Source organism: Nicotiana attenuata, unplaced genomic scaffold (genome assembly GCF_001879085.1).
Source record: "Nicotiana attenuata strain UT unplaced genomic scaffold, NIATTr2, whole genome shotgun sequence".
NCBI lineage: Eukaryota > Viridiplantae > Streptophyta > Magnoliopsida > Solanales > Solanaceae > Nicotiana > Nicotiana attenuata.
The window spans coordinates 53,691-68,117 of NW_017673810.1; the positions used below are offsets into that span (position 1 = coordinate 53,691).

General features: G+C 37.7%; 1 protein-coding gene across 3 annotated transcripts in view; it reads right to left on the reverse strand.

Moving 5' to 3' along the window:
• Nucleotides 1-12,750, reverse strand: part of LOC109217347 — a 20,168-nt gene extending 7,418 nt beyond the window's left edge. For all 3 annotated transcript variants that reach the window (XM_019381588.1, XM_019381587.1, XM_019381586.1), the window contains exons 1-14: nucleotides 12,328-12,750; nucleotides 11,115-11,274; nucleotides 9,574-9,666; nucleotides 9,380-9,494; nucleotides 9,097-9,265; nucleotides 8,797-8,971; nucleotides 8,495-8,620; nucleotides 7,812-8,345; nucleotides 7,029-7,640; nucleotides 6,872-6,940; nucleotides 3,927-4,043; nucleotides 3,605-3,850; nucleotides 717-764; nucleotides 487-624 (exon numbers count right to left, since the gene is read on the reverse strand). In XM_019381588.1, the coding sequence (XP_019237133.1) occupies nucleotides 487-624; nucleotides 717-764; nucleotides 3,605-3,850; nucleotides 3,927-4,043; nucleotides 6,872-6,940; nucleotides 7,029-7,640; nucleotides 7,812-8,345; nucleotides 8,495-8,620; nucleotides 8,797-8,971; nucleotides 9,097-9,265; nucleotides 9,380-9,494; nucleotides 9,574-9,666; nucleotides 11,115-11,274; nucleotides 12,328-12,542 (2,817 nt within the window). In that variant the 5' untranslated portion in view covers nucleotides 12,543-12,750. The remainder of the gene's footprint in view (nucleotides 1-486; nucleotides 625-716; nucleotides 765-3,604; nucleotides 3,851-3,926; nucleotides 4,044-6,871; nucleotides 6,941-7,028; nucleotides 7,641-7,811; nucleotides 8,346-8,494; nucleotides 8,621-8,796; nucleotides 8,972-9,096; nucleotides 9,266-9,379; nucleotides 9,495-9,573; nucleotides 9,667-11,114; nucleotides 11,275-12,327) is intronic.
• Between the last annotated feature and the right edge of the window lie 1,677 nt (nucleotides 12,751-14,427).

A 14,427-nucleotide genomic window follows, 5' to 3' on the forward strand; every position in this document is an offset into this window, starting at 1 on the left:
CTCCCCCCCCCGCCCCCCAACCCACCCCAAAAAAAGGTAACACACAGAGAGACAGGGAATGTCTAATGTGCATTTGTCATACTCACTTGTTATGGCTTCCTATATTAAACTTTTGACATGAAACTAAAATTTACTGCACCAAAACACATCCAGCAATCGTAAGAGTATACTAATTATCCAATAAGTAGAAACTAAACAATTCTGCTTATGCCTCCTTACTTGTCTGCACTTTGCACATCTGCTGATATGTGCACATCTGCCAATATCAGCATTTTTAAAGCAGAGGCTCTAAGTCATGTGCAGCAATACGAGTATAACGAGAGGATTGCTTTCAGGCCATACTATGTTAACATATTCTCTGAGAATATTCTGAAATTTAGAAGCGACTGCTGCACCCCACCCCACTCCACCCCCAAGGCGCATAAAAGCAACAGCCAACCGAAAGATGTTAACAAGAAATTCAGCTTTCATAATGAGAATTAGCACCTTCTGCAATGCAGGATTAGATCCATCACCATTTGAGTCTGCTTTATGATCAACGGTTGAAACTGACATCAACATTTCATTGGCAAAGTGCTCTATTTGTTGAGAGATGGCTGTCAGAGGATAAAGCTTGTTGGCGACCTGCAAAAGTAACATCAAATAGCTGTTGAAACAACTGCAATAATCATAAAACTAGTCTGATTCACTAGACAGCCAAGTTACGTATGAGATACCAGCCGTATTGCCTTCATGCGCACCTCCTCCAAGTGATGAACAGCACTCTTTGCAATCAAAACAAGATATAAGTCAGAGCATGGTGATGTGAGCTAGAATTCCATCTATGGAAGATTTAACTTTTACCAACAGAACAGAGAATGGATTTCATCAGAGCCCATCACCTTAAAAGAAATGGATTTCTCAACCGAGAAAATGATGATACACGGAATCCTTCATTGCAATTTATAAGAAGGGCAATTCATATGAAGGGGCCACAAAGGCAGTAACTATGATGCTGCAAAGAACTATTGCACTTACACTACTCATTGCTAAGAACTCGCTATCTTTTCTTTTATATGGAAGTGTTTTACTAGTAGTACACCAAGTCAAAAGCAGGTAGTGAATGAATGCCGCCACAATCATCTATCAAATTTGTCCAATTACCCATGCAAAAAAGGAATTCTTCTTTTAAATAAAAAAAAAACTATTTCTATCATCAATAAGATTTCAATGACAAATAAACAAGGTTCTACATATCTACCATGCAACAGCTAAAGGTCATTGTCTCCTCTCATGCTCCATGCTAAGTTGCACCAACTTAAAACAATCTTCCTCCTCCTCATGCAAGTAGCAATATTCTAAAGGTGGGACAGCTCATATATAGATATAGACTTAACTACTTATTTCATCCTATGACCATAAGTTGAAAACCAGGGTAGTTCGCGAAACTTTGAACACCTTGTTTGTTCTTATATATCAGAACCAAGATACAGCTCTCCACTTGTTTTGGCATTTCCGTCCTTAAACATTGAATAACCTGGTTAGTCATACTATTCCAACCTCTTCACAGCACTTACAAACCTTATAATGTATCATCTAGACAACAAGCTTTTNAACCATCATAATTTTCGGAGCATCTTTTACTGCAGCAGACCTTCTTCTTTTTTATACATGACGGTGGTGCCCGGACCAACTTGTGTTCACCTCAACTATTTCACCGGATACCAGGTAACTCCTGTCAGCACACTTGTCGGGTAACTCTGCTCCTCCAAGGCTTTAGGTAGATAAATAGATCACCTGGTGTTTTTTGTCTTTGCTGCAATTTAAAATCTGATCTCTCATGGTTTTCACCCACTTAATTGACCACTAGACCGTACCTTGGGTGAACCAGTAGACCATATTCTAGTGTAGCTAAGGTATCTATCCCCGTGATTTNATATATATATATATATATATATATATATATATATATATATATATATATAGGGTTTTGCTAACCTATTACGTAGTTCTAGTAGGTTAGTATTGTATCTATATTTGACTTCTCCGAAATACCCTTATTATAAGCCCCTACCTTTTCATTAATAATGGAGTTTATTTCTCTTTTCACAAATATTTCCCAAATCCAACAATTTCCCATCCTCTTCGTCAAGCTCCAACCTAATCGTTTCAGCAATCACTTCTTCTTTAACCTATCGATTTTTGTTCTTAACATATACTTACAATTTGTTTTCAAANGACGTTAGTTTAGTTATATATATATATATATATATATATATATGTGGGTTTTGCTAACCTACTACATGGTTGTAGTAGGTTAGTATTGTATCCATATTTGACTTCTCCAAAATACCCTTATTAATATTTGCCAACACAATAAATATATGGATATTTATGTCTTTTCAAAAATATCTCGTTTTCTTCTTTGCAATTCACACTCAGACTCTCCCAATTCATACAATTCTCACTCCATTCCGGAAGAAGAACGTGTTCTCATTCTATCAATCTAGCGAAACAAATTATTTGGGCGTTGAAATTTCAAATAACGAGTCATTTAGAGAAATAAATTTATCCGACTGAAAGGGAGAGTGTAGCTAGTGAATCGAGCGAGGACACGTCCCAAAAATGATGGAGTTGACTGGGTTTTCTCAATTTCTCAATCGCTGGAACCTTTATGTTTTCTCCTTATTTTCTTTTGAGTTTCACCTTTTCCTTGAATTTCTTTTATTTATATTTTGCTCTTATCCAGCACTTCTAACTTAAACCTTGATTTCGATCGAAGAGGAGAAACATTAACAAAATTTTGAAAACAAATTGTAAGTATATGTTAAGAACAAAAATCGATAGGTTAAAGAAGAAGTGATTGCTGAAACGATTAGGTTGGAGCTTGACGAAGAGGATGGGAGATTGTTGGATTTGGGAAATCTTTGTGATAAGACAAATAAACTCCATTATTAATGAAAAGGTAGGGGCATATAATAAGGGTATTTTGGAGAAGTCAAATATGGATACAATACTAACCTACTACAACCATGTAGTAGGTTAGCAAAACCCACATATATATATATATATATATATATATATATAAAACCATCGGCAACAATGTAGAAAGAACTAAAATCAAATTCTGCCCAGTGACGGAAGATTCTAGTTTAAACTAGCACTTCTTTCAACAACTGCCAAAGTGCTGACCATGAATGCATTCTGGTATCAGGAAAGCTAAAACCTGCTCAACACATCTTGTATAAGAACAATCATATCCCTCACCACATTGAAGCACGGAACTGTAACATGCATGAGATAGAAAGTCAATATAAAATACACAGTTCATGTTTGTCTATGCCAGTATGCCTATATGAAAGATCTATCACAGGGTAAGTCCCTTCTTTGCCAATGAGCAGACCATACAAATCGCCAAAACTGCAGTGTTGTACTGATTCAGCTCTGTATATCTCAAGAATATATTCTTTCGCCTATCAACAACTAATCATGTAATAGTAGTTCTCTGTTCTGATGGTTGGCCAAGCAATATAAGAGAAGATGCAGATATGTAGCACTCAGAACAGAAAAGGTAAAATTGTTCCAAATAAAAGATACAGATCAAACATAGTACACTGAAGCAAACCTGTAAAGCAATTCTGAGACAGGCCTCTCTCGTTGGAGGTCTCATCAGAATCAGGTTCCACACAGTACTGAGGCCTTGAGTGACTCGATCTCCACTACGTATCTCCTTGTCATCCTTTTGAGAACTACCAGGACAACAGAAGCTCTCTAACAACTTGAGAACAGAATTTGGTAAGTGAGGAGCTTCACCAAGCAATCTACTTAGAGATTTGTCAGAAGCTGGAAAAGAATCTCTAAGTGTTTCTGCCTGCAGGATTAACATATGCAGGAAATCAGAAGAATGCAAAGCATTTACCCACCAGGAAAAAGGATCATATACATACCACTGTAAGTAGAAATGTTTCATATACAGATGCAGCAGCTGTTGAAGAAATGAAATCCTGGTCTTCTTCTGCACGCCCATACAACCTGTAGAGGACACGCAATGTCAACTCGTGCCCCTAAAAACATCCAATGATTAGTAATCCTAACACAATTAAAAGGTGCAAATATAAAATAAGAAAAATATTACTAATTCTTATGCTGCCGAGATATGTTTGCCATGAAATATCAGAAGGCGGTGCACAGAGAGAAACTTAGCAGGTCAGGCAAAAGACAACAATCAACATGCTACCCCAAGAGAGACAGATATGTACCGATAAAAAGGACTAGCGAATTAGAAGAGAAACTCAGTAGGTATAATAGACACATTAGGGCCACAATCGCTAGCAAAAAACAGAACACCGCCACTAACTACCTCCTGGAAGGACTCATTAAGGGCAGTACATGCAATCAATAGCAGCAGATGTAAGCAAACTCAAACAAGCAGCACTAAGTCTGTCCCCACTCAATTCAGCAAGATTCAAAAAGTACTCAAATTCAGAACTCTTCAGATGGCTGAAGACAGAAGATAATAATCAACATACTGTGCTTCGCGACATGGAGAGATGTATTTGAGAGATTAATTAATAATAATGAGAAGGAAAAGCAGAACTGATACATGCATCAGAGCCACTGCAGGCAACCGACAGTAGCACAAGCAGACAGCTAAAAGAGGCAGCAAATGAAGTATGTGTTCAAACTCGACCCTCTTGTGGTAGCTAGCACCCTAGCAACCTAAACTCAGTGCAGCATATCTGGCTTAATTCAGAAGTCAGCAAGATTCCAAATATTCTCACTTTTATAGTAGTGGTGACGGAACCAGCTTGTGCACACCTCGAATATTCCACCAGGTACCCGCTACCTCCAACCAACATACATACCGGGTAACTCTGACCAAATATTCTCACACTTCACTCAGTAGTCTCACACTTAGCTCAATAGTGATAGCTAGCCCACCCAAACCTAATTTACCTTGTTTTAATATGCCTGAATTACTTGTGTTAGTATCTTCCTTTATAACCGTGGTGTCTGGGACAGCTTGCGCGCACCTCGACTAATTTCACGGGGTATTTGTCCACCAAGGCTTAAACAGGTAGGAAAAAATCACCTAGTATTTTTTGTTTCCACAGGATTTGAACCTAAGATCTCATGGTTCTCGACCCGCTTCATCGACCACTAGGCCACATCCTTGGGTGCGAATTACTTCTGTTAGTATTGAGCGACTTACATGTCTGCACCAGGTTCTGGACTCCTAATTACAAGTGTCCCTCCCTCCCTCCCATGCATTATAGACAGACCATGATACCAACAGTGAGTACAATTCGCAGATTAAACATGCTCCATGATGTTACCTTACTCAAAAAAAATTAAACATGCTCCACGTATAGCCACATTACTGATAGAAGGAAAATAAAAGTGAATATAATTGGCAGGAACAGCGCCTTGTTATAAATAGGCAAGAACTACAGCCAGCCAATCCATCAACTATACCTCAATCTAGCTAGGTTCGGGTTTTCTAGTCCTTTATATCCACTGGGCTCTATTCAGGTTCCTTTCATCTAGATACCAAATGATGTCTTTTTAAGGCAAATTAAGTGCTTTCCAAGTCTCACTCCTCCACGGGCTGCTAGGTTAATCCCAACTGCTTGGTTCGCTTTTATGGAAGCTGCTATATAATATCCTAATCTTAACTAAACAAGTAAACATACATCGATTCTACAATTTAAGCAGGTTTTTATAAGCAAGAAGTTTGTGAAGATCTGAAAAGAAATTCAAAGATATTTTTTTAAGTTTTTTCCTTTAATACTCTTTTTAAAAAGTTCTTAAAAGATTCAGTGTAGAGCAATGACGCACAAATTATTGACTATTGGAATGAAATGGGTCCAAACTTAAATAAACAGTGAAGAGTCATATACTTGCTGTTGTTGTACGAATAGCAGTGAGGCACTTCTTCTACAGTTCTTCCTCCAGATGATGAATGCCCAGGAATCTTTATTTTAGAAGATAAAACACAATTACTAAAGTACGTTTTCTTTTGCAAAGTTCTCCAAAAGAAAAAAGATCTTTTTCGAAGTTATCTAAATGGGCCTTAAATCATCTCAAGCAACTATGCACATGTGATACTGAGCTAACTCCGTCCGCTTCTATCACCTTCAATCTTCTCATTGTCACTGGCTCACCCTTATAGTTCACCCTTATAGTTCGATGAATCTAAAGATCTATGTATTACATAGCCATACCATCTCACGCAAACTTTCCTTATTTCATTGTCTAAGTATGCTATTTGCACCCTCTGTGGGTGTGATCAGTTCTATCTTGCCCAATCTTGTATAACCGCAAATCCACCTTAAAATCCAAATTTCTATTATCCATATTGTGCATAACATTGTTGGTCTCACAACCATTCCATAGAATTTGCCTTCCACCTTGTTAGGTGTTTCTACGTATAACACTAACATTCCATTATCTCAATCATCGCATTTTAGTTTTTTTTTTATGAAGTAAGATGTTTCATTGATGGCATCCAGAAGATGCAGAAATACAAAATAGGCCATTGTTAGCTCCATTACAATGTGTTTCCCGCCAGAGAGCTAACAAAAAAACAAAAGAACAAAAGTATGGCCTAAGTCAGAGTAAGTGAACTGATAAAAGCTGCATATAATTATCTCATTCTCCTGCATGATTGCACCAAGATATTTTGAATTGTCTGCATTTAGTCACCATAATTGAGTCCAATCTCACTTCACATTGGGGCTACATTTGCATTGTGTATATTCTTACTCCTACTTATATTAAAGCCCTTAACTGGAGTGTTTCTCCATATTTTTTGTCATTCTATCAACTACCTTGCTAAATTTATTAATGAACACAATATCATGCAAAGTAAATAACAAAACTAATCAATTACCTCGTGATTCACATAATCTGACAATATATGTGTTTGTAGAAATTTCCAAGGGTTTAGCTCCGATGAAAACTACAGTTTAGAAAGAAAAAAAAATAGTTAAAATATGCCGTTTGCACTCAATAAATATATGCATTGGTAATAATCCTTGGGCAAATACCTCAACACCTAAATAGGCAAGAAGAGAAAAGCGGGTTTGAGAACCTCCAGCAACTCTAACTTGCTTATAAGCATCAATGACACGAGTGAAAGCTGACTTTTGTATATTATCCTTCTGTTCGTCAGGTAGGTGGATGACTGGAGCAGATATTTTGGGTAGAAGCAACTGCGGAGAAATCCCAACAGAAGCTGCCGTTGATGAGTTTACGCTGGTTACATCTGTTACTGCTGCTTTTGGACTAAGCTCCTCAGACCTATCAGTTGAAATCGATGGAACTACCTCCAAAGATGACCTCACTAAACTAGACCCTTGCTCTTGGCTCCCATCCTCAAGTTCAGTGGGATCAACTGATGAAACAACTACGAGCTCTGATGATTCATCTTTGCGAACTACAGAATCTAGACCAGGTATGAAATCCTCAGTGTTTTCAATGTCAGCAACATCAGATTGCATTGCTGAGACATCATTCTCCATGAGTAGAGGGGTACTTTTGGAAGAAAGAGGCTCAGTTACATATTCCGGTGCTTGTTCGCTTGCATAATTTAGGGCATCAGATGTAACATTAGTAGTGACAGAATCAAGGTGCTCGTCTCCTTCTTTAATTTGCTGCAACTGAAAACATGTCCAACAAAGAAGCCCGTGAGTAATAAATTAAGAGCTTAAACAGAGAGATAAAAAAGTCGATCAGAAACTCGCCACGCGAGGACCTTTACATATGCACCCCCTAAAAGGTGGAAAAGATAAAATAACATATATTGAGGAATTAGGAAAAGCATTTTAGACCTCCGGCTCGATGGAGACCAAATTTTGAGCATCTTTCTCGCCTTTTTCTGCTAACATACTGGACTGAGAAACGACGTCTGACAACAGTGATGACAATTGTTTAAAATCAGATTCAATTTCTGGCTTCAGAGGTGGCTCTTCATCGTCATCAACTTTTGGCTGATTCGAAGGTAGATTTCTCATATTAGCCATCACAACATCAGCTAGTAAGTCAGCTGATATGCTAGAGATTAAAATATCTAATGATGCTGCAGCCTTTTCACCCTGGGCAACTAATGTACCAAACATTGCAACAAGTGGTTGCAAATGAACATTATCTCCATCTGATCTGGTTGTTATAGAACCTCCAGTTGAAACTCTCTCCTGGTTCGCACTTCGCTCTTGCTTTGGTTCCTTTAAGACAATAGGTGCCGACCGCATGCGCTTCTTAGAGAGATTATCATCTACCAGTTCAGCATTGTCCTCCACCCCTGATCTTTTCATTCCAGCTTTGCTTTGTCCACTATCCGATGCTTTAACTGAAGGCTTTGACTCCTAAAAGAGGTTAAGCAGTTTTGAGGACAATGAACTTCAAAGCTAGAAAACAAACTAATCTTTGAGGACTACGAACTGTAAAGCATCTGCTAGTGTGATGCATTGTTTGCCATTGATAATAAACCAAGAGGGAAACTGAAAACAGGAACCTCTGGGATTGATGAAACATCCTTCAACTCTACGTGTCCATTATTCTGGGAATCGTGGCTTAAAACTGGTTCTGCCTGAAATCCTGCTCTCTTTTCTCTGAGTGCACCTTCTAATCTGTCCCGCCACTTCAGAACCCGAAAAAGAAAAGACAAACGAGTTCATGATCAATTTTTGAGCCAACTGAACATTTTTGTGATACAGAGTCATTGTGGTCAGACCCAGCATGAGCCAAACTATTTGGCCAATCAAGAAAAGTATAGAGAGCCTATCGAATTCTACTTCGAAAGATGAAACAGATTACCGGTGCAGCTCCTGGGTGTGTACAATTCAAGCAAGAAACAAAGGCATTCTTCAAAGCATGGTATACCCCAGAAACATGCTTCTCATTGCCGTCGGAGCTTGAAGGATTCAGGCTAAGTAGAACTGGCAGAATACGACCATAAAAAGCCGGTCTTTTAGTCGCAATTGCTGAAAGACTGGGGATAAAGGAACAAGTTATACATTATCAGAAAAAGGTAAAAGGAACAAATCATATAGAGGTTGTAGTATAAGAAATATGGATCTCCAAAATGCAGGTCTGTTAACAAAGAAGAAAGATCACCAGTTAATGAGCACAATGATCATCAAGTTAGTAATTGACTTCACTGCAGGAAATCTAAGCTGATCAAGCAATAGACCCAAACTTTGACTTGCTTCAACAGACAAATCCCCAACATTTAGTATTGGATGACCTCCACGAAGCCACGAAACATTGAATTGTTCAAACTTCCCTGAAAAAATAAAAGATCAATTTGGAGACACGACATTTGTAATGCATAAACAACTTACTTTAGAAGATATCACAAGTTATTTACTCACTTCACACGTTCAAAAACATTTAATACCTTCAATGTCCAAAGCAGGCGGTGGCTCCGAACTGACACTAGGATTCGGAGTGTAAAGTAACACAACAGATTCCACAAACTTCAGCGCAAGCAATCTTCTTCCATCACTTGCAGGCTTATGGTCATGTTTCAAAGAGTTAGTCCCAAAGCGAAGCTAGATTAATGTATCATATGGTTCTGACAAAACTATATACCTGAAATGCCATTGTGTATATCTCCTCCCTAAACTTCAGCACCCAGGCCCATGCTGATTCAAGAGAGTCATCCAATTCACTTGAAAACAAGCCCTAATAATGAGATAGCGATTTTGATGTTCAAGAAAATGTCAGTGTGCAAAGTTCCAGCTACGAAACTAGAGAAAAGATGCACTTTTACTAGTTAACAAAAAATAGGTATAATTATCAAAGTCATCAGTAAAAATACCAATACTCATTGGAGGAATCATTGGGGAAATGGTTTTCATTCTCATGATGCTGGTTTAACGTTTACAATTGAAGGAACTACTCAAAAATGGTTTTACTACACAGATAAATGTTTATCTGTCAATTTTATTTTCATTAATGTGGTGCTTATGCTTTCCTGAGTCGAGGGTCTATTGGAAACAGCCTCTCTATCCTCACAAGGTAGGGGTAAGGTCTGCGTACACACTACCCTTCCCAGACCCCACAATACTGGGTATGTTGTTGTTGTTGTTGTTGTTGTCAGTTTTATATGGATAGGATATTTTATAGATGAAAAGGGAGAAAACACAGTGGAGGGAGCTAAGAGGGTTTATAGGAAAAATGCATATTTGATCATAATGTCTCAAAAGTGCATAGACAGTCAAAGTAACGGTGAAGACATAAAGTGTCCAGCTGCTTTGTTTACACATAATGTATATCATATTTACACATGATGTACTCTCCCTCAAGGTAGGGGTAAGGTCTGCGTACACTCTACCCTCCCCAGACCCCACTCATGGGATTATACTAGGTTTGTTGTTGTTGATGTACTCTCCCTATTTCGTTTTATATGACATTATTACTATTCATAAATCAACAGTTTTTGTAGACTAAAATTTCTTCTATACAGCTTAAATGTTTCTAATTTGCATAAAAGTGAAATTTATAGTATTATATCAAGTAAATTTTCTCTGATTATACAAATTTTATTACTGGAAAATCAATGGATTGATCAATGTGCAAATTCAACGACTTGGCCCCTTTGTACATCAAACCATGTTATTCATTTTGGGACAGAGTGAGTAATAGCAATCATGGCATATTTGAATTCCAGGACTGAAGGTTAGGTCCAATAAGTACCAGATCTTAGCCTAGAACTGTCATGCAAGATGGACTTATAGGCTATTAACTTGCATGTAAGTACTAAGCGAAGCATAATTTCTTTCCTCCAGCTTCTGTTGGAGAATGTAAGATATCTGATCAATTATTCAACTACCCAAATTACTTGACCAAACAAAAGATTTAAGGTGCTTCAACCTGTTGCTGTTAATGTCAACAGATATCATACATGATCCCGTTGTTATTCATAAGAAAGGCAGATAGTTAATAATAAAGTTCATTGGTTAGAGAGGTGACTGTGAAAATAGACAACAAATTACTTATGTAAGCATGATAACTGCCAATCCAATAAGCTAAAAACTTGCAGACAGTTGATCTCTGAAGGTCTTAAATCTGGTCAAAAGCAAATGAGTCATATTTGAAGTTCAGAATTCAGATCCGAAACAGTCAACTACCTGGATTGCAACTTTGACTAGAGTACACCGAAATATATCAATTCCACAAGTGATTGCTTGTCGAGCAACAGCTGGGGTATCATCCTTCAAGGCAGAGATCAACACGGGTACAATATCAGGTATGAATTCTCCGTGTTTGAATCCAATATAACCAACCATCCTGAACAAATAATGCATCTTTTCAATTTGCCTCCTCATGATATGGAGTTGTGAAATCCAGCAGATTGCAAAATAAGCTTTACAGACAGAAGCCTGCTTATTCGATTCTGAAAACTGTACTGGGTAAGACAGCACCGAAGAGAGCATGCCAAGTGTATAATGAAAAGGAGCTCAGTTGAAATATAATGACCAAACTGGCAGGGAAAATTTCATGCTATGGTCAAGTGTCAATATGAGATAAAAGTAAACTCATAAGACAATTAAGCTGGTAGTGTAAAAGACATCTCGTGAGGTCTTAAAAAGCATGACATACATGAGCAATAACCAGATCTAATAATAACTAAGTATTTCAAGAATTTTATAGTAGATAAGCACTAATGCTCTTACTTACTCTAACTAGAAATTTATCAAAAAAAAATCCAGTGCAGCAAGTAAAAGACATTGGAGCATTCTACTGGGCATTGCTTTGCCTCAATAGCTAACATATATAGAATGGCAGCCTCATCTGTATCCCCTAGAACTAAACTGAAAATTTCCATTTTTCTTGCTCCTTGGTTTTCACATTTTATAATTAACAAGGTCTTGTTATCAAAAAACAATCAACAGACTACCAAGCCAGTTGAGACTTGCATATAAATCTAGACTGTTCATCTCCTTATATTTGGACTCATTTATCTCCAGTACTCAACAATTTGCAGTTTGCTTTTTTTTTTTGATGATGCTAGTGTCCTCCCACCAGCATAGGGTACCGGGTAAGTCCTCCACCTCATTGACCACTAGGTTACACCCTTGGGTGCAATAATTTGTGGTTTCTAACATTAGAAGTTCTTTACATTTTCTACTAACATAAGAATCGTGCAAGAATTAACATAAAGCAAGAGACTGGCAGAAAACTGGGAAAAAAAATCATATAAAAAGTATAAAAGACACGAACTTTATTAGGAGTACTATATAACTGTACTGCCATCAAATTACAAGGTAATGGACGAAACGCCAAAATTACATGTACTCCTTATATTGGAAACAAAGAGAGAGGCGCGTGAAGGAAACGTACTCAGCGGTTAATTTACGAACAGGGCTAAACCGATCAGATACGAGGTCAAGGAGAGAAGGGAGGAATTCAGAGAGCAACTGAGAGTCGGCGCCGGCGAGTTCATTATTTAACCGGCGCAAGCTGTGAAGCTTCGACGGAACATCGGAAGCGAACTTGGCAGCGTTGAGTAAACTCGCTATCCTTTCTCGTGAAATCGGAGACATCATTCCCACCATTGTTAAAAAGCGGAACCCTAGTTTTCGGTGAACTTCAGTTGTTGTGCGAAAACATTAGCTTGTGAAAAGCAATGAATTTGAAGGGAGAGGATTCGATGGTTTTGTACTGCCAGAATTTTTCCTCCGCCGGAAGTTTGCTCCCCACTACTGTGTGACGGAGTGTGTCCTAAGCAGCGTAGGAATTAGGATTCTTATTATTATAAATAAATTAAATCGAAAAGAATAGACGGAGCCATACAAGGAACGCAATGCAATTTATAAATGGTATGTTTAATTAATAATCTCCTTATTAGATACAGGATTATTTAACAATAAACAATGATTAACATTCTGAAATTCATTTACTGTTATAAAACAATAAAAGAAGAAGAATATTGCAAAGAAAAGTAGAGAGAGACAATTCTTATTGATTTGGGATGAATTACAATGGAATAGAACCCTCTATTTATAGGGAGAGGTTGACTTAGCCACCAAGTAATAAACCCTAGAATCTTTCTAAATATGGACATTCACCATAAATAGAATTTTATTTATAACACTCCCCCTGAATGTCTATTCAACATATAATGTGCCTCGTTAAAACCTTAACTAAAAGAAAACCCAATGGGAAAAAATTCTAGAAAAGGAAAAAGAGTACACATGTTTAGAAATGCGCCTATTGGTTGCCTCGTTAAAAACCTTGCAAGGAAAACCCAGTGGGACAAAACCCTGTAAGGGAAAAAGAGTGCAACGCGCATTAACTCCCCCTGATGAGAGCATCAATTCACATCCTTGAGCCTTCGCATCCCGATCTTGTACACTAGCTTCTTGAAGGTTGACGTTGGTAGAGATTTTGTGAACAAATCAGCCATATTATCACTTGAACGAATCTGTTGCACATTGATATCACCATTATTTTGAAGATTATGTGTGAAAAATAACTTTAGTGAAATGTGCTTTGTCCTATCTCCTTTTATGAATCCTCCTTTCAATTGAGCTATGCATGCTGCATTATCTTCATACAAAATTGTGGGTAACTTGTCACATTTCACACCACATTTGTCTCGAATAAGATGTATTATAGACCTCAACCACACACATTCTCGACTTGCTTCATGAATAGCAATTATCAGCATGATTAGATGAAGTAGCCACAATTGATTGCTTAGTCGATCGCCAAGATATGGCAGTGCCTCCACAGGTAAACACATAACCTGTTTGAGACCGAGCCTTGTGTGGGTCAGATAAATACCCAGCATCAGCATAACCAACAAGATCGGGACTGCAATTGTTGCCATAAAATAAGCCCATGTCGGTAGTCCCTTTTAGATACCGCAATATGTGTTTGATCCCATTCTAATGTCTCCTTGTCGGAGCAGAGCTATATCTTGCTAAGACATTAACTGAAAAAGTTATGTCAGGCCTTGTAGTATTGGCAAGATACATTAGTGCACCAATTGCACTAAGATATGGTACTTCAGGACCAAGTAGCTCTTCATTCTCTTTTTGAGGTCGGAATGAATCCTTATTCACATCAAGTGATCGAACAACCATCGGAGTACTTAATGGATGTGCTCCATCCATGTAAAACCGTTTCAGTACCTTTTCTATGTAGGTAGATTGATGAACAAAAATTCCGTTTGCCAAATGTTCAATTTGCAAACCAAGATATAATTTTGTCTTTTCGAGATCTTTCATCTCAAATTCCTTCTTTAAATAATCAATTGCCTTTTGGAGTTCTATAGGAGTTCCAATAAGGTTTATGTCATCAACATATACGGCAAGTACAACAAATTCCGATGTTGTTTTCTTTATAAAAACACATGGGCAAATGACATCATTTATATAGCCTTCCTTTAATAAATACTCACTAAGACGATTATACCACATTCGTCCTGATTGCTTT